Here is a 19,143-nt window from a genome sequence, read left to right on the forward strand (position 1 = left end):
TGAAGGCTCTGCCCTGGCCCGATCTCGATGATCTTTTGATGATCTGGGTGCGCGGTGATAACCCAGTGAGATGGAAGCGATGGGATTTGGGTGGATGTAGGAGAGAGGAATTTTTGGAAGCGCAAGATCGTGTGAGTCAGTCTTTATGCGATACCTAGACCATCATCCAGGGCTCATCTCTGGGTGTTTCTTATCGACTAAGCCCCTCCGGAATGGCGCTAGTCCTATCTGGGAGGTGATGACAAGTCCACCGGACTAATTGGGCGCCGACATCTCCGAGCCCAAAGTGGGTGGCTGTGAATGCCTTAGGCATGATCGCCTTGCTACGGAATCAGGTAAGCTGGAGTCTCTTGGTCGCATTATTCCAATAACTGCCCGTGAAGCCCAACAATTTATTGTTGCCCGCACTCGCGTACCGCAAGGCCCACTCGCTTCAGATATGCGACTTTGTTGAAAATGACAAGGCTCCGCGGAGGTTCCATCGATGACCCAAGCACCGCGCGATCCCCCGGCCACGGGCGAACTCATAGTTATCGGTCAAAGCTCCCACAAAATGCACCGGGGGCTCTGATCCAGAATACTATCGAGGTCTATGACTTTTCAAGGGTGCTGTTGCGATATCACGATGACCGAAGACGGAATTTCAACGGCTTGGTGCGCAGGTGAGTGGAACTGCCCAATGTTTAGCTATTGTCTCCCCACTCCACACGACACTGACCAGTTCGATGGCGCAGATACAAAGCTCAACTACTTCACGGCTGCAACGATCCCGGATGTCAAACCTCTACATGTGCGAGTCATCGTCGAAGAGTCAGCGAAGGCCCCTATCGTCGATATACGGAACTCAGCGCGAGGACCCTAGCGTGCTACCTTGCCAGCTTGGATGACGCGGAGACCGGTCTATGTCAGAACGTACCGAAGCCTCCGCCACCACTGACTGCGGAAGATTACCATCGTATTTCCCTGCGCCGAACACGTACACTTGAGGCACAGAGGGCAGCGGCTAGCCGGTCGCCAAACCCCGACCAGAAGGATGACAACCCGGCCCAAGAAGCGTCCAGGCCGGCGAAAGACGAAGTAATCGCGTGGAAAGCGCAAGGAGAAAGCTCTGCATCCACGTTCCCTCCCGGTTCCAGCTATATTCGAGACCTCGACTATGCCGCCGAGCAGCAACTCAAAGACCCGAAGTCTTTTACACAAAACCTGTTTGATACACTGTCGCTACGTATGGTTGAATGGCTTCCACTTCGGCGTGCACCTGATATACTGGAATCGAAACTCAAGCCGCCAGCGCCGGAAATCGGAAATCAACATACTGCCGAGAAGCATAACTGCCCCCATGACAAAGTGCCAGGTGGACATCGCAAGGTCTCAGGGCGTTCTACGCTTGCAGCTCAGCCTGGATCCCAGCCCCGCACTCCTTCATCGCGAACTTCCGGGTCTCAGACACCTGCAGTCGAGCTCAAGTTCCAGAACCAGCACGTTAAACGACTATCAGTCCCTGAGGTTGACCATTGGCGCCAGAGTCCACGATCAAGCTTTGACGACAAGAGAAAACCGGAATTCAACAAAAAGCTGCCAATGGCGTCAGATGAGTTTCCCAGTATACCGTCACCCCCAGCCTTAAAGCACCGTCCGCAAAAGCACCGCGGAAGAATTGGGGATGTAGACTCGGATCCACTAAAGGAGAGACGCAAGAACCAACGCCGTGTCTCCTGGGACAGCCAGAAATTGTTTGATGAGGTATCCTCTGTTAAGAGCAGGACAACCACGGAACTTACGCATCCCCATCCTCCTCCTAATTCTCAGGCTTCTAGGGAGCGTAAAACACAGCAAGCTCCCGTTGAAGACTCATCAAACACGATTCCTCTAGCTCAAACACTCACCCATCTCAGCCCCGATATCATTGAGAGTCTATCGCAAATCATGATTGAATCGGCAGAAGATGCAGACAGCTGGAAAGAAGAGCTCGATCGTATCCAATACACGGGCAATTTTGAACAACCAGATTGGCGTTTTGCAACGCTGCATCAGCGTGAAGCATTCCCCTTCGTTGCGCAGAGCGCATTTTTCGTACTCAGTAGCCCCCATCAGATTCTGCGCTCCTTTAGTAACGAGTCAACCCAACCGAGTGGGGCTACTTTCAGCCGTCTCGATGTCTCTCGTCTGCGCGTATCACTGCGGCACTTTTTCACGATTTGCCCATGGGACATTGCGCTACATGCTGTATGGGGTGCTCTGGAAAAGGTCTTTATTCCCCCAGAGGGATTTACCTCCTCGGGACGACCATCCCGCCGATCCTCTCGCAGTTCGACTATGACAGGACCTGCACCCCCTTCGGCCGTTCCCCAACGAATGTCTGAGAATGCCAATGAAGATCATTTGTCCGATCCGGACGCAGCCTATATCGCCACAATTGCCTTGTTCACTTTGATTAGCTCTATGCCCAATATTGACTCGGGAACTTGGCGAGCGGTAGTTCGAATGCGTGCTGCCGGGTCTGTTGCCTCACTCTCAGATATGGGCAAGCTGTCTTCGAAGAATGCCCAGCAAGCCATCGAGGTCACGGACAGATTCGAGCACGAATTAGGTCTCCGTCTTATCAATCGACTCGTGCGGGCTATAACCGCACGACTGGCATACCATGAAATTTCGAAGTCACGGCAAGCATACAGCTTAGATCTACCAAAACAACGCAGAGTCAGCGTGCTCGACCGTGTGATGGATTATCTTTGCGAACACTACATCTCTCATGCTGCTGGCAGCAATGAGCTCACCGAGTCTATCGGCACGGCCTCCTTGATCGTTGAGTGGCTTCGGACTCTATTTTTGCGTGAATGGGACGGCAATCCCGAGATGGCTCGTAGCACTCCAGCCGGTGGTGCTATTCAGATTTTAGCCTCCATGTACAAGGAGCGAAACAGGCTAGGCCTTTCACCCGAAGACTTCCATACACCTCTTCTCACCGAGCGGCTGGACCCTCTGGATATGCCTGTGGCATGGGCCGGAAGCCTCCCCAACAATCGAACACTGCATCTGCTGTCCTACTCTTTCCTTTTCCCCCCATCATCTCTCGTCATATTTTTCCGTGCTCTCAACCACTCCGCGATGACCAAGGCATATGAGGCTGCCATGACTACTACGAGGCATGTCACTCAGACTGCCTTTGGCACCATTCCAATTGCCGATGGTCCTCGGCTTCGAACTCAAATGAAAACATCCATGTCCACATACCTCGTTATTGTCGTCCGCCGAGACAATATTCTTTCTGATGCCCTGAGCCAACTATGGCGCCGTGAAAAGCGAGAACTGATGCGACCATTGAAAGTACAAATGGGCATGGATGAAGGTGAAGAAGGGCTTGACCATGGGGGCGTTCAACAAGAGTTCTTCCGTCTCCTCATGGGTCAGGCATTTGACCCTTCCTTTGGAATGTTCACGGTTGATACCCGGCACCGCGTGTCTTGGTTTCAACCGCGCTCATTGGAGCCACTCTACAAATTTGAATTGATTGGTCTGTTGATGTCCATTGCGATCTACAACGGGCTAACTCTTCCCGTGAACCTTCCCATTGCTTTTTACCGCAAGCTGTTGGGGCTGAAAGTGAAGCATTTAAACCACATTCGAGACGGATGGCCAGAGCTTAGCCAAGGTCTCGACACACTATTGACGTGGACGGATGGCGATGTCGGTGATGTTTTCACACGAACCTACGAGTTCAGCTTCGACGCTTTCGGCTGTGTAGAGATGGTCGACATGCAAAAGGTTGGTCGCGATGACGCGTGGCCTGTTGCTAGCAAGATCAATTCCCCGGCTCCTATCGCAGGTTCTAGTGCCTGGATGGATGTTCCAACGTACTCTGACCCTACGGCAACGAGCCAATCATCATCCCTGGCACTCCAGGCTACTGATGTCGCTCCTACTACCAAGTCTGAGTCCTCCCCGTCCCTGACTTCTCCACCCTCAGCCGAAGAGGCCGCGCTTGTGACCAATCAAAATCGAAACCAGTTTGTCAAGGATTACATCTTCTGGCTCACAGACAAATCCATTCGACCACAGTTCGAGGCTTTCCAAAAGGGGTTCAACACTTGCCTAGACCGATCGGCTCTGTCCATTTTCTCGCCGGAAGCCTTGAAAACTGTGGTGGAAGGAATCCAGTCGATTGACGTGGATGAGCTTGAGAGCCACGCCCGCTATGAGGGTGGATTTGGTCCTGGCCATCGTGTGATTCGTAACTTCTGGGATATTGTTCATGAATACCCCAATGAGAAACGGGCCCAGCTACTTGAGTTCGTCACTGCCAGTGACCGAGTTCCTGTCAACGGGATCTCGACTATCATGTTTGTGATCCAGAAAAATGGCGTTGGAGATCTGGTGAGTTTTCCTCCCCCCCCCCCCCCCCTCCTCCCAATTCGTGAGGATTGCCATGCTGATTGTTCCTTTAGCGTCTTCCTACTAGCTTGACGTGTTTCGGACGCTTGCTTTTGCCAGAGTACTCCTCAAGGGAAGCTTTGGCAGAGAAGCTTGACAAGGCTCTTGAGAATGCGCAAGGATTCGGCGTGGCATAAAATGTCAGATTCCATCGTTCAGCTATACATACCCATTTGTTGTATATTTCCTTTGGGCAGTGATGTGGTGTTCCATATGGCGCAAATAGCATTGGCCTTCCAGTGTACTTAATATAGTCCAAGAGGATCCTTCTAGGACATTCAGCAAATCACAATTTATAGATCTCCATCAGACCCCTCTGCAGAGCTGTGGTTCGCCTGATCATATGGCGCTACGTAAAAAATGCCCAAGTCGGACTTCTGAGGTCCGAGGGGTTATGACTCTTTTGATATTCATTTCCCGATATCTCTTACTCTTTCCTGTGTAGTCGTGAGATCTTTAATTACTTCCGCAGCGAATTTTCCTTGATTTAGATATCCCGTAGGGCACTCTGGTCTGCACGCACCCCTTCCTCACGCCCCGCTACCCCCCACGTCCCGCGATAAGTCATTTCCAGGGTCTTTCTCATCTGCCAGTTTCTGAGACATTGCACTTCCTAGATTACTCCTATCCTCAACATCAAATATGGCCCCAATCATCCATTGCGTCCGCCACGCTCAGGTATGTCCGCACAGATCACGGCATCCGCGCAACCGTCCAAATTCCGGCGACTCCGCAATTCATCCCGCAAAGTGACTCAACCCTGTTCAGATGGGCTAATAGACAACCATAGGGATTGCACAATCTTTGCACTGCCAACCATGTTATCCAGGACCCTGTCCTCACGGACCTTGGCCACGAGCAGTGCCGCCAGCTCCGCGAAAGCTTTCCTCGCCACGCCAATATCGACCTGGTCACCGCTTCACCCCTCCGTCGCACCCTCTATACCGCACTCGAGAGCTTCGGTCCCGTCTTCGAGTCAAAGCCAGACTTGAAGATTATTGCCCTGCCTGATATCCAGGAGACTTCGGATGTTGCCTGCGATACTGGTAGCGAGCCTTCTGCGCTGAAGGAAGAGTTCAAGGAAGCAGTCGATTTGGACCTTGTGCAAGAGGGTTGGAATAACAAGGTATTCTTCTTGCCTGTCGAGATCCGGAGCATGGTGTCAGAATTGACTGACATTCATCGGAAAAAAATCAGCAATCCGGTCGCTATGCGCCAACCAACCAAGCCCTCAAGCAGCGCGCCCGCGCAGCCCGTCGCTGGCTGAAAGCGCGCCCCGAGAAGGAAATCGTTATGGTCACCCACGGTGGATTTTTGCATTACTTCACCGAGGACTGGGAAGATAGCAGCCAATACCAGGGTATGATGTGACACAAGGACTTGTAACTTGCGATTGCGGAGGATTATATCGCTAACCCCCGACATCATTTTTCTAGGCACCGGATGGATCAATACCGAATACCGTACTTACACTTTCAGTGAAGAAACACACACAGAAGATTTGGAGGGATATGAGCTGGATGGCGATAATGCGTCTCTCGAAGAGACCCTCGAGTCACGCGAGCGACGGGGTAAGACCGGACCTATGTACAGCCGGGAAGAACAGAAAACGTTGTACAAGAAGGGTATCCAGGGCTGGAACGACCAGGGCTTGCAGATGAGCGTTGCTGAGCGGGAGGCGGCTAAGGTCACCGGAGGTGAGGAGGTCAATGGCGTCCGGGTATAAAATGGGCAGGGAAGGAGGAAAAAGTGCTTCGATGGACATTGCCATTGTATATTCTGGCTGTCTCAGGCGATTGGTTACAAGGATAGAGCCAAATAGATAGAGTCGGTGAACATAGCTAGACCAAACATTAATCTCTTAGAGGTTCAAGCTTGAATCTTTATTCTATTGTGTATGGTTTCCTTTAACCCTAGTTCCTTGACCCTTGAGCCTCCCCGGCAGTTTTAGCCCTTTGAGGTCACCGTTTCAGCGAACAATAGAGCAAGGTTAACAAGGAAATCGCCGCTTCTCTACTCCTTAATTCATTGTGGATTTTCTTTGATTTGGGGCTGCGGATAATAGCCTTCTTGTGCATCAGAAATAAGATGAAACAACCCATTATGGTTTCGACACGGACGTCGACAAAGGACTTGTATAGAACAACCATGAGCTGAGTACCGTTTGTTATGAGCATGAACGTCTATATAATGTCCTCCAGGCCCCTCGTTTCCGAATCCCTCATCAGCAGCATCCTACAACAAGACAGAGCTCAACACTCGTCTTTCACTCATCCCGATGAGCATTACAAACCATTCGCTGAGTATCTTTCCCATTCAATGTTGGTATACACACTAATACTGCCTTCTAGGACAATATACATAACAAATCATCATATATTTCTCTTATAACAACCAGGTGGGAATCCTTCCGCGGGATGATCATCGCTAACATACACTACAGATTAGGACACAAAGCGTTTGACGACGGACACCTCGTCCTAATATCTCCACTTATTGTCTATGGCTAAGTCCTTTGATTCCCTCTTATCCCTGTTAGCTTGACCACTTTGCTAACGAAGAACAGAGCAACTTGTGCCACATATAGGCCTCGACCATCCGAATACACCTATATTGTACCCCATATCCCGTAAGTACTCCCTTGTCTATTGGACCAATCTAACGAATCAATATAGGCCCCACCCAATGATACCTCATTCAAGACGAGACTCGATATATATTTAACTATATGGCTAAGTCCTTTGATACCCCTCTCCTCAATTTGTACAAAGCTAACAATACATAGGCCACCCAAACCCCTCTATATGGACATAACCCGGGTCCCCATCAAACAGGTACGTCAAATCCCTATAGAATCACTAATCTGATTTTCACAGAGTGTCCTCGACGATATATCTACAGTATGCACATTCACATATAAACTTGGTTGGTAACTACAGTTATTTATATCTCTTTCATCCCCGCTTATTTGGATCCGATACTAACGCAGACTAGGCCTTACTGGATTTCCTGTTTCAAAGACTGCTCGTAGGCCATTCGAGCCATTCCCTCCGCATCCCATCGTGACTAATCTGGATTTTATAGCCGTTTGTCCTTATTCTGACGATATCAACTGGATTGATGCAACAACTAAGTGGTCTTATTATACTCCATCTTCGCAATGTTTCCTTATAACTAACATCACACAGGTCTAACTCGATTTCTGATACCAACTGGATTGATCTAACAGCTAAGTGGTCTTATTGTACTCCATCCTCGCAGGGTTTCCTTATGACTGACATACCACAGGTCTGACTTGACTTTTGATACCGACTGGATTGATCTAACAGCTAAGTGGTCTTATTGTACTCCATCTTCGCAGGGTTTCCTTATGACTGACATACCGCAGGTCTAACTTGATTTTTGATACCAACTGGATTGATCTAACAGCTAAGTGGTCTTATTGTACTCTATCTTCGCAATGTTTCCTTATGACTAACATACCATAGGTCTGACTTGATTCTTTCTGCCACAGGCTACGCGTTTCATTCTTCGAGAGCAGCCCAGTTGTTTCCTTTTTCAATCCCCGCCTAGCTAACTTCGATCATCTAGGCATACGCGAGTGATCATTGGTCTGCTGTGAGTGACTCAAGCAACATGTTATGTGACTATGTGAAATTCTGTTGAGCTATATCTTCTGTATGCGTGGGTTTGTTCTTTCTCGGTCTGATGTTTGAGCAGAGATCAAGTCATCCATCTGTAATGTCACGGGTTACAAACCGGCTTAGTAGGAACACAGCTGGTGAGCTTAGAGCTCAGTCCTGGACAATCTTTCTGCGCACTGGATTGAGGACATATATGGAGTGGCTGGAGATCTCTTCCTGTTTCTACTGTTGAATATGTACTGTCCGCTCGAGTATCTAAGCCAGTCCTCATAAAGGACGTTCAATCTAAATCTTGATAATCCGCACCTCGTTCAAAAACAAATTGATATAGAAAACGCGTGTAAAGCAGCGTCATCCATTATTACACAGTGTGTCGAGTAGATAGGTCGAAACAAAATGCTACAAATCATATATTGCCCGACTCCTCGAGCTGCGTACGGGGTACGGAGTAGACTAGCGTCATTATCTGCTTGGTGGCGGCGCTGTTCGAATGGAGGCCTAGCCTCCAAAAAAGCAAAGAGAGGCTGTGTTAGTCTGATGTGTTTGATGATGTTGCTACTGCTTTGTGTATAGGCTCTTCACCAGTAGTCTCTTGGCTATTTGCAATGTTATAGTTGTGCTTATGTTTTCGATTGTATACTTATCCCGTATATATATCTGAACGAGTTGCAGAACTCAATTCAAGTGAAAAGCAGTTGGATTTGAGGTGTTATGCATCAACGCCGATGCCTGATGCTATACATCGACCTTTAGCTTGATCCAGTTAAACGCTGGTGCCTTCAATCGTGCGAATCAGCGGGGCGTCTATTTTTAGGCGCCGATCTCCCAATCCCGACTTCACTTCCGAACTCGCCTCTGGGGCCAATATAACTCCTCTGCATGACCGGTCTTTGAGACAGAGAGTATTTACGGTCGACAAAATGATCGACCAGAACTTACCCAGTAAGGACCAGCCTTGTCTGGTATAGCTTACGGCTACGTCATCCCCACTCTGGCTTATCGTACTAACAACAGACCAGCTTTTTTCCTCAAGAGCAACTCCAAACAACCTCAGATTAGCACGATTTACCACCGCCAACATGGAAATGACCCCGAACCGGCTTATGCCCTACGCGCCTTGGATCCCGCCGCCCCCACATCACAAAACCGCTACGGAGTTGCGTTGTACGATCCCTATGTGCCAGACGTTGTGTATGGGGAGGTCGCCGTGATGCCAGATTGGACTCACCCAACCTTGTCGGTAGACACGATCCGGGCAAACGGCGGCGTCGCACCACCCCCGGATCCAATCCTTCCTATGGAGTTTACAATCCAACTATACAACCCCGACCAGCAGATCACAGTGAAATACCATACCAAGTCGTGGAACAAACCAGCACGATGGGAGTTCGAGATGCCGCAAAATACATTCCGTGTTCCATCCGGCTCAGCGCTAGACCAGACTCAGATTGACCCATCGCTCGCCGACATCACTCCGAAGCTGCGGTTCAGCTGGCGCAAGGATGGGAAACTGTCGAAAGACCTGACCTGTCTGTTACACGGCAAAACCTCAACAATTCCGGACACGCGCACAAAGAACCGCGAGCCAGATATCACGGTCGCCTTATTCCAAGGACTCAAGGAGCTCACTCTCTACGAGCCGAATCTGTATCGCGTGGAAATGGAGGATTTCAAGGGGTTGGAGGTCGTGCTACTCTTGGCTGCTATCGCGATCCGGGATATTTTCTTCGGGCCAGCGAAAGAGGCCTTTCATATCACACCCGGTGGGCCAAACCAAACAACTCGCAGGCCAGTAGTAGGGCAGACCGCAAATGCGGCAGTGAACACGCCAGTTGGCAACACCAAATTCGAACAGAGAAGCCCACAGGCCGGACCTTCTGGGCCAGCAAAGAATGGAAGACCATCTCCGCCCCGTCTCAGCATCCCGAACTCCTCATCCCCAGCCCCACAAGAGAGGAGGCGACAAGACGAGCTCGCAAGGGAGGAAGAAGAGCGACGAACGCAAGAAGTACTCGCCGCAGAACAAAAATCACGGCGTCGGCGGGACGCAGAAATCGAAGAAGAAACCAGACGCTTACAACAGTTATACGGCCAAGAAGAAGAGCAGGCACGAATGCAACGGCATACCCCAGCTCCATCTTCTAGACCTCAAGCTCCACCCCGACACACCGGACCCCCTCAAGCTTATTCCCCCGAATACTCCCAATCTTCAGTCCAACTTCCCCCCCAGCCTGCAGCCCGTCCATCCCGCCACCCTCGCCAACAGAATTCTCACCCCGCCCCCATCCCTACCTTTGCCAATAACCCATACCTCCATGCACCAGGCCGCATGGACCCCCGAGCCCAGTCATCTGCACATCTGATGCAGTCACGGCCACACCCGAGACCACAGTCTACCGTCGGATTCCACCCAGTACCCACGAGCAGTGGTGCTCTCCCCGCATCATCGAGGCCGGCCCCTCAACTACAGCCGAAAAAAAGCAGTTTCTTTGGATTCCGGCGCACTAGAGAAGAAAGCAGTGCTGCCAAACTCGAGAAAAAGCGGAGTTCTATGTTTTGATCAATCTATACCCTGGCGTTCTTTCTGGTCCCATTATGCATTTTGTCATGGTTATATGCAAACACATCGCCATGTTATTGTCGTTACGTTGTGTTTTTGTTTTCTTTGCACTCCATCTCTGCATATAGCATTTCCTGCTTTAAGAATAACATATTCTAGTAGCATACAAGTGATGGTTATCACTTCGAACTCTTTGCATGATATCTAGATATATGAATAACAAAATATTGTGCTGAAAATTGATGAACATCTAAAATGCAGAGACCTCATTTGACTACATAAGTGATGGTAGATATTTGACCAGATTCAGATGCCATCTATATCACCCTATAATGTAGACTACGCAAAAAGCTTGATTTTGAAGCATGGAACATAAAGGATAAACTTAATTGAAAGATGTCATTTTGCATAAGATGTTTCAGTAATTATGTATTTCACAAGACAAATGTTGGCCCTGCAAATGCCCAAGCACAGAGGCGGGCTTCTGGGGCCACACATTGAGGGGTGTGGGTTTCTTTGTTGCTTTGTTTCCTGATATCCTCCGTTGCTTGTTATTTTGGTGTTGTTTTGTTTTTGTTTTGTGGTCATTTCAGTAGTGGTTGATCCTCAGAGGGACCGTCATCAGTTTTTGAAGCTTTACTGTGCTTCTTGCGGCGGCGCTTCTTTTTGGATTTTGGAAGGCCTTTGTCTGGATTTTGAGATTTTGTATCATCGGTCTCAAGAACCACATCTTTTTTGTGGTTGTGGTTATGATGGTGACCTGCTTGGTGCGGTTCACCGTCTGAGGAGCTTGTGCAATTGGCGTGGAGGACAACTTTGCGTATACCGTTGACATCCACAACCTGTTCTGTGATACTTCCACTGCGTGCTGGTCCACGATGGTGGTAAATAAATGATGTAGGTGAATTAGAGGATCGAACACTGCCTTCGGCACTGCCAGGCTTGCGCGTCGACCCAGAACGCGGTTGATCTTCGTGCTCCTCATGGACAGCTTCCGGAATAGAGACTTGGGGAAGGTCTTTGAACTGTTGAGCACTGGTGCCTTTGCTCACACTGTCATGCGGGCTCATGGTACCGTAGCATGTTTTTAAACTGTGTGTACCGTCCTTGGCATCTGGTCCAGCAGAGTTGAGTAAGCCAGCACCAATACCACCTTGATAACCAGTGGAAGACGTATTAAGTTTTTGGGAGTCGGAGATGATATGACCGGACTCAAAGTCAGTTTGTGCAGAGCGGGAGGGAGAGGTGCTGTTGCGCTTGATTTTGACAGCATGGTAGCGGGTTTGTCGTGGACGACTGGCAAGGTTGGACGGCCCAAGATGTTTCAGATGTTCTCGAATTTCATCTGTGGTACCGACTTGTGTGACCCATTCATTAGAGGAGTTGGGAGTTGCATCGGCATTTGTTTTGCGGAGTTGGAAACGAGGGAGGGGCGCTTCCACGGAACTACGGCGTCGAACCAAGTCGGAAGGCTTGGGAAGTGAAGAGGGCTTTGGGGAATCCACGTCAATCAAGTCGCCATCAGTGATAATAGCAGCATTCAAAGGTGGCTCCTCGACGATCTTGCCTTTAGGAACACGAGATTTTGGTGCAGGCGTCATGCGCCGAATGGCTTTGTGAACATCAATGAAAACATCAGATTCATCAATGATTTCTTCTCCAATCAATTCTTCAATAACATCTTCCAAGGTGACAACCCCAAGGGCGCCACGATCCTCACTAGGATACTCAGAGACAAGAACCATATGGGACTTGCCCTCCTGGAAGAAATTCACAATATCTAAACAGCTGGTTTCAGGGCGTGTTTCAGGCAGTGTAGCCAGAGCAAAGTCGCGGACTCGTTTGCAGTCTTCTGGGTCGTAGGTAATGAGCATCTTAACAAGGAGCATACCGACAAAGTTCATCGGATTATCAGGAGCATGGATGGGAATACGAGAATATCCCTGGGAAAGAATGAGGTCCATCGTGCGTTCGTCCAAGACAGTGTCAGCCGACATGGTGAAGACATCTTCCATGGGTGTCATGATGCTGCCTACTGACTTCTCTTTGAGGTCAAGAACGGCGCTAATGATGGTCACCTCATCGGAGTTGAGTTGCTCCCCGGCTTCACCCAAGGTTTTGTGAAGGGTGACGAGTGTTTTCAAACCGGCCTTTTTGTATATCGTACCATGGTCTTCCCCGAGGAGCCTATCCAGAAGTTTTGCGATTGGCCAGGCGACTGGAGACATGATGTACATCAAAACCAAGACGCAGGGTGCCATCCAAGCACCGATTGGAAGGCCATAACGAACGCAAATCGACTGAGGGACGATCTCGCCGAAAATAACAATCAAAGCTGTGCTCCCTAACACTGCCGGCCAACCACCACCAAGTGTCCGGTCCAGGACGATGGGCAAAGTCTCATTTGTGATAACGTTGCTAAGGAGGAGTGTCACGAGGACCCAGTGTTTCCCGTGATTCAGAAGATTGAGAACACTAGTAGCATTTTTTCTCTCAGCCCCTTCGCCAGATGTTTTGATGACCTGGAGATAAACTTCATCCTGTGTGACGAAGCCAACATAACGTCAGTCTGATTGACTGGGCAGTTTCCAGTTAGGTTGTAATGAGCTGACCTGTCCCATCAAGGCAATGGTAAGACCTGCAAATGCGCCACCGCTGAGCACAAGAGCAGCTGAAATGCCTAAGTAAAGCCATAAACTCGGGTCGCTCGGTTCTTTTGGTGGTTCCGTGTCGCGAGGTGAGACACGGAGAGAGGAGATGATAGGTGCCGCAGTCGACAAGGGAATCTGCGAGATGGCGACGAGAAAGATTTTGGCCAGACTCAGCATCAAAGGCCGAGAGGCAAACGAACGGTATGGCGAGGGATTCATTGGATGGCGAGGGACACAAGGGACATGCTGTGATGGAATGACCGGCGGTCGCGGAGGGAGTGAAGGAGGAGGTGAGGATGGAAGGCGAAAAACAGGGGATGAAAGAGAGAGAAGTCAGAGTGAAATGAGAGAGAAGTGAGGGGTCACAACAGAAGAAATTGGACTGAAGGATATATAGAAGAGATGGGATTTGACGCGCAACTTGGATGCAGCATGTGGTGACATAGGCTTAGTCACCCATATGTTGGGGCACCTGCCCAGCCTCAGACCGAAGTTGAACCTCCCAAGGTGAAATCACCGATGGCGCCAACCAGATCATCTGTTTGGGCCTCAAGAGTCGGGGTTCGAATTGTTTCAAGGTCTTCAGGGTCAGGATTTTCCCACCGCGCGTCCTCGAGCTCCTCCTTCAGACCTTCGATCTGCTCTTCTAGACCGTTGATCACGTCGTTCATTCCCCCCATGGCCTCCTCTGCGATGTCTTTCATCTGATTAGACTCTCGGAGGTCGCGTTGAAGCTTGGTGATTCTCTTGCGGTCCCTCTTCTTCCTCTGGTGCAGCTTGAGGATCTTCTGAACCAGAGTTTCTGACTCTGTTCGTCGTTGAAGAAGAGCTTCACTCTCCACTCGCAGCTTCTCGGTCAACTCGGCATTCAACTGGCGCAGCTGGCCTAGCATCAAATTGGCCTTGCCCTGGCCGAGCTGTACCTGCTCTTGCTGACCACTCAATTCGGCGACCTTGGCCTTGAGTCTCGATTCCATCATTCCCTGCTTCTCCTTGTGATCATTCTCGGCTGCCGCCAGCTCTCTCAAGTGAGTCTGCTGCAGTTCTGAGACTATCCGCATGTGTTCCTCTTTGGCAACCCGGATGATTCTGTTTTCTGCGTCCAACACATCCTGCTGGGTTCGCATGTTGCTGTTATCAACGGTGTTGCGAGGTTCTTCACAGAGGCGTTCCGTCTTCTGACTGAGCGAGGTGACTTGGGATGTGAGGGCTTCGATATGGTGGTCTAAGAGAGCGACATGGCTTCGTGCTTCATCTTTGATACCGGCCATCTTAACCTCCCACTCCGCATTGACGAGGGCCACCTTCGCAACGGCAGTAAGATCCTTTCCCGAACGACCACGTCGCCGCTTCCCTACTCCGCAAGATTTGGCTGGGGCCCATCGAGGACGCCCCGTGATCCTGCGAACAGGAATCTCGTGGGCCTGCTGCTGCCGTAGGCTTTCAAGGCTTTCGAAGTCGCGTCGCCATTTATGGCACTCGCTCATAGCCTGGTCCTTCGCACGCATGGCTCCCTTGAAATTCCGGTCAAGAGATTTCACGCGGTCACTCATAAGCCGGAGCTTCTCGTCGTAACGCGCTTTCTCTCCGTCCCAGTCCTTCTTGGAAAGCCGTCCTCTTGCCTCCGAGCCACGAAGCTCCTCCTCCAAAGCCTCCACCTTCATCTCCAGCTCTCGACTCTTTCTTGCCTCAGCTTTGTAGGCATCGGCGGGGGTTGGGTCACTAAGGACCGGTTCTACAGGCCGGAGCCCGGAAGTGGGACTGTCCAATGTTAGTTTCAATTTTGTCCCACACGAGGGTATTTGGATGGGTATTTGGATGGGTATCTGGATGGGTATCTGGATGGGTATTTGGATGGGTATTTGGATGGGTATCTGGATGGGGATCTGGATGGGGATCTGGATGGGTATTTGGATGGGTATTTGGATGGGGATCTGGATGGGTATTTGGATGGGGATCTGGATGGGGATCTGGATGGGGATTTGGATGGGGATCTGGATGGGGATCTGGATGGGTATTTGGATGGGTATTCGGATGGATACTCGGGCAGGTTTATGGCTCATATCCCATATGGTGGCGACTAGCCGCCTGAGGGTTGGGGGGATCATTATCCTAGACTTACCGGTTGAACTGAGTCCCGGCGAAAAAGATCGCCGCTCCAGCAACAACAATGGCGACAATGGCGACAATGCCATGGAGGTAGCAAACGGCCGAAGCCGCGCCAAGCAAAAAGCAAAGCAGAAAAACAAGAGAAAACATCGCGACAATTATGGGATGAAAACTTTTTCTCGCGATGATAGTGAGAGAAGAAAGAAGAAGAATGGAAGAAAAGAAAAGAAAAGAAAAGAGAAGAGATGGAGAGGATGAGAGAAATAAATACCCTGCTCTACGCGTTCCTTCCTAATTGAGCTACTACCCATTTAAGGTCGGTCTAATTGAAGCTGCTTTTCTGCCCCTCAATACCCAGATAATTTAGGACAATACCATCATTTTCAAACAATGAATTATTACTACGTACAATAAACCTAAGGCATGTAGAGACTTCAGGATGTGCATTGTGGGTTATTGTGGAGTCCCAGATCAACGAATTAAGCTTTGCGGCCCGCGTGGGGTACATGAACCACCGGAACCACCCGCCTGACGTCACACCAGGAATACCCATGCATTTTCATCCTTGTCGCCCGCTGTCTACAACGCAAGGTTGTCTTCATCAATTGAATCCTTATCTTAAAACTCTTGAGAAATGCTTCTGGCAAGAACTTCTTCATCAATAGTAACCGCCAGGCCTGACGCTTCGGGTACGCGCACGTAACCACCAGAACCGTCAATGTTCTAGATAAGCGAGTGGTTCCGAGCATCACAGGCTTGCGGGTTAAGAAAGATCATTAGCTCTTTTGGTTTTGGCTCGCTTTCAGCTCCACCAGAATTACACGGGGCAACAGTGGAAGCATAGATTGTAGCTACTAGGGCAATTGCGGAGCCATAAGTCGTACTAGAATGTGGCATAAAGCGTACTCCATAGGCTTCAGCAAAATGACAAATTCGTAGAAAGGCAGTAATTCCTCCACATGGATGATATTTGGTTGGACTATGTTCACATTGCCATAAATTATTTCATAAACCAGTTTCTTCCCATCATCCTCCAATTGACCTCAAGCTAGAGGCATAAACCCTCTTGGGCTCACTCCGGACTGTAGATCCCTAGGAGATCCCTGCATAAAGACGTAAAAGTTGGAAGACAACATTGTATCAAGTAACTCATTGTCCAGTGGGCCGTAAGGGCGGTGGTCGACAACAATGGTTGCGTCTAGGCCAAACATTATACGAGCCACCCGAATCTGACGCTTCCGTCGTTCAAGTGAGTCAAAAGCTTTGACCATGAGAGTATCAAAGCCCAATTTAACGTACTCCTGTACCTGTGGGCTGGGCGCTGCCACTGGTTGCCACTGGGAGGTTGACGAATATTCGTTCAGCGTGCCGGAGACTATCGGGCGTCCACACGGATTTTTATCTGGCAACGAGCAACACTACCTAAGAGTTTTCAGAGTGATTGGCCTTGGGCTTTAGCAACAATATCCCATAGTGCAATGTCAATCGCGCTTATCGCCTCATTACACGCGCTTTTCCTTCCAAGTTCGGCGGAATTGGTGCTACTCCCATAGACATTTTTGGCAAGGCATCGAAGATCATTCCACATCGTTCTCGGGTCGGTTATCCCGCGCCCAAGAGGATCATGAATGAAAGTGGCAATCAGCAGATTCAGCACGTCGCGGAGATCTGGTGCCCCCATAAAATACCGTCCCTCAGCCCACCCAACGATGCCGGTGTCAGTCTCAATTCTGACTAGATAACTGGACAACACGAAGCGTACCAACTGGTGAAGAACGTCGACATTACCATAATTCCTGGGACATTGAGCCCCGCAGATGATCTCGGTCCTGCGGGAGGGCAACCGTCATTTCCTATGAACCGGTAATACCCATCACATCACTAAGCATCATTATAGTCAATCCGGCAGGTATTAGGCGAAGTCCTTCCGGATATATTTGGTTAAATCGTCGTCTGTGAGTATCTCTTATCGATAGACTCGAGCTTCTGTCGAGCTAACTGTGCTTCATCCAACGGGCTTTGGGATTGACGACTACGAGTGTCGACCATACAAATTTGTCATAGGAAAAAATGTTGGTGGTCGGATTATGAGTCTGGTTCTTGGGCTGAATTGCAGTGGATTTGTTAGGGTATTGGCATCTGAGGCATGGTGACAGATTACAGCTAATAGTGGCATAGCAGTCCCCTAGACTTCGCATCCACAGAATGTGCAATCATGTCGAGAATGTGTCTTCTCGCAACATCAGAAAATAAAAAAGATTCAAAGTTGGTCACATAATTAGCCATTGAGCGACAATATGTTCACTTGCCTAGGTCTAGGGCCCGGGCTGAGTGATTAGTCAACATTGATGACGTCCACGGGTTTCCAGGAATCGCGCCCTTCCGAATCTCAACAGTCAAGCTTGGAGTCCACACCATCCCTTCAGAATAACAATGGCTTCCAGAACTGTTCCTCAGATGCTACGTTCCTTTAGCGCTGCTTCACGGGCTCCGTGGTCTGCCCAGGTGCCTCGTGCGCCCGCTTTCCACCGCTTTTTCTCGGCCCAAACAGAACAGCCGCGTCTGCGCCTGGGCTCAACCGGTAACATTCCAACTGCATTGCATCTGCCAAGACACCATGCTGACTGAGGACAGCCCCCAACTTCAAGGCTGTGACCACCCAGGGCGAGATCGATTTCCACGAGTTCATTGGTGACAAATGGGCTATCCTCTTTTCCCACCCGGCCGATTTCACGCCTGTGTGTACAACAGAGTTGGGCGCGTTCGCCCGGCTTAAGAATGAGTTTGACCAACGCGGTGTCAAGATGATTGGATTGGTGGGTGCTCATCATTTATAACACTTCAAGAGATTTGGCTAATGCTTATTTTTTATTACTCAGAGTGCAAACGGCCTCGGTTCCCACGACGAGTGGATCAAGGACATTAATGAAGTCGGCTCAACACAAGTCCAATTCCCGATCATCGCCGATGCCGATCGCAAAGTTGCCTTCCTGTACGATATGATCCATGCGGACGACCTGCAATCGAAGGAGATCGCGTTCACCATTCGCTCCGTGTTCATTATCGACCCGAGCAAGAAGATCCGCCTGACCATGATGTACCCCGCCTCTACGGGCCGAAACTCCGCTGAGGTCCTGCGGGTTATCGACTCCCTGCAAACCGGTGATAAGAAAGGCATTGCCACCCCTATCGACTGGCAGGTTGGCGAGGATGTCATCGTCCCTCCCTCTGTCAGTACTGCGGATGCCAAGAAGAAATTCGGTGAAGTTCGCGAGCTCAAGCCTTACCTGCGCTATACCAAGGTCTAAGGAGAACCGGAGTGGTCCGAGCCCTTGGGCCCCTGTAAGTTGACCTTAGTCATCGCATGTACGGAGTACGACCTTAGAACATCGGATGGAATCGAAATAAACATGTCAGTTTGTGTTAGATACGGTCTCGCGTGTTATATCTATGGTAATGTCTCCATGGGACTCTATTGCAATGAAGTTGGTGGACGGTGCACTGGGAAACAGGCTGGCTCGCAGCTGTTGGAACCCCTGGCAGCATGTCTCTTCAAGGCAATGATAGTCCGCGGACTATGTTGTACTCAATTTATGGTGAATTCCCTAACCCTGGTTTTTAATGCCCGAAGCCATATGGCCTATCAGCACGATGGGTTCGCTTGCATCACCCCCTCCGTGATGCAAGTGAACTCACTAGTAGACCAGCCACGAGTCGATCAGTCAACAATTCTGACAGCCAGGAGAGT

General features: G+C 49.9%; 7 protein-coding genes across 7 annotated transcripts; 4 read left to right on the forward strand and 3 right to left on the reverse strand.

The window, feature by feature from the left end:
• Nucleotides 1-456: 456 nt before the first annotated feature.
• On the forward strand, nt 457-4,568 carry N7457_008227 (HECT domain protein; the record flags this gene model as incomplete). The annotated part of the gene is made up of 3 exons (XM_057179270.1): nt 457-662; nt 735-4,374; nt 4,446-4,568. 3 exons carry the CDS (start codon nt 457-459, stop codon nt 4,566-4,568), a joined length of 3,969 nt encoding a protein of 1,322 aa, XP_057027656.1.
• Nucleotides 4,569-5,073: 505 nt separating this feature from the next.
• On the forward strand, nt 5,074-6,157 carry N7457_008228 (uncharacterized protein; the record flags this gene model as incomplete). Its single annotated transcript, XM_057179271.1, has 4 exons — nt 5,074-5,109; nt 5,222-5,557; nt 5,629-5,791; nt 5,868-6,157. 4 exons carry the CDS (start codon nt 5,074-5,076, stop codon nt 6,155-6,157), a joined length of 825 nt encoding a protein of 274 aa, XP_057027657.1.
• Nucleotides 6,158-8,995: 2,838 nt separating this feature from the next.
• Nucleotides 8,996-10,635, forward strand: N7457_008229 (uncharacterized protein; the record flags this gene model as incomplete). The annotated part of the gene is made up of 2 exons (XM_057179272.1): nt 8,996-9,017; nt 9,095-10,635. 2 exons carry the CDS (start codon nt 8,996-8,998, stop codon nt 10,633-10,635), a joined length of 1,563 nt encoding a protein of 520 aa, XP_057027658.1.
• Nucleotides 10,636-11,219: 584 nt separating this feature from the next.
• Nucleotides 11,220-13,505, reverse strand: N7457_008230 (putative DUF21 and CBS domain protein (Mam3); the record flags this gene model as incomplete). The annotated part of the gene is made up of 2 exons (XM_057179273.1): nt 11,220-13,175; nt 13,248-13,505. The coding sequence occupies 2 exons, from the start codon at nt 13,503-13,505 to the stop codon at nt 11,220-11,222; spliced, it is 2,214 nt and encodes a 737-aa protein (XP_057027659.1).
• A 263-nt stretch (nt 13,506-13,768) lies between these two features.
• Nucleotides 13,769-15,545, reverse strand: N7457_008231 (uncharacterized protein; the record flags this gene model as incomplete). The annotated part of the gene is made up of 2 exons (XM_057179274.1): nt 13,769-15,047; nt 15,409-15,545. 2 exons carry the CDS (start codon nt 15,543-15,545, stop codon nt 13,769-13,771), a joined length of 1,416 nt encoding a protein of 471 aa, XP_057027660.1.
• Nucleotides 15,546-16,118: 573 nt separating this feature from the next.
• N7457_008232 (uncharacterized protein) lies at nt 16,119-17,180 on the reverse strand (the record flags this gene model as incomplete). The annotated part of the gene is made up of 5 exons (XM_057179275.1): nt 16,119-16,278; nt 16,302-16,426; nt 16,472-16,813; nt 16,858-17,137; nt 17,158-17,180. 5 exons carry the CDS (start codon nt 17,178-17,180, stop codon nt 16,119-16,121), a joined length of 930 nt encoding a protein of 309 aa, XP_057027661.1.
• A 648-nt stretch (nt 17,181-17,828) lies between these two features.
• On the forward strand, nt 17,829-18,703 carry N7457_008233 (peroxiredoxin; the record flags this gene model as incomplete). The annotated part of the gene is made up of 3 exons (XM_057179276.1): nt 17,829-17,976; nt 18,030-18,211; nt 18,275-18,703. 3 exons carry the CDS (start codon nt 17,829-17,831, stop codon nt 18,701-18,703), a joined length of 759 nt encoding a protein of 252 aa, XP_057027662.1.
• Nucleotides 18,704-19,143: the final 440 nt, after the last annotated feature.

The sequence above is a fragment of the Penicillium paradoxum genome (assembly GCF_028828445.1).
Source record: "Penicillium paradoxum strain IBT 22861 chromosome Unknown utg000007l_segment0_segment0, whole genome shotgun sequence".
In the NCBI taxonomy this organism is placed as follows: Eukaryota; Fungi; Ascomycota; class Eurotiomycetes; order Eurotiales; family Aspergillaceae; genus Penicillium; species Penicillium paradoxum.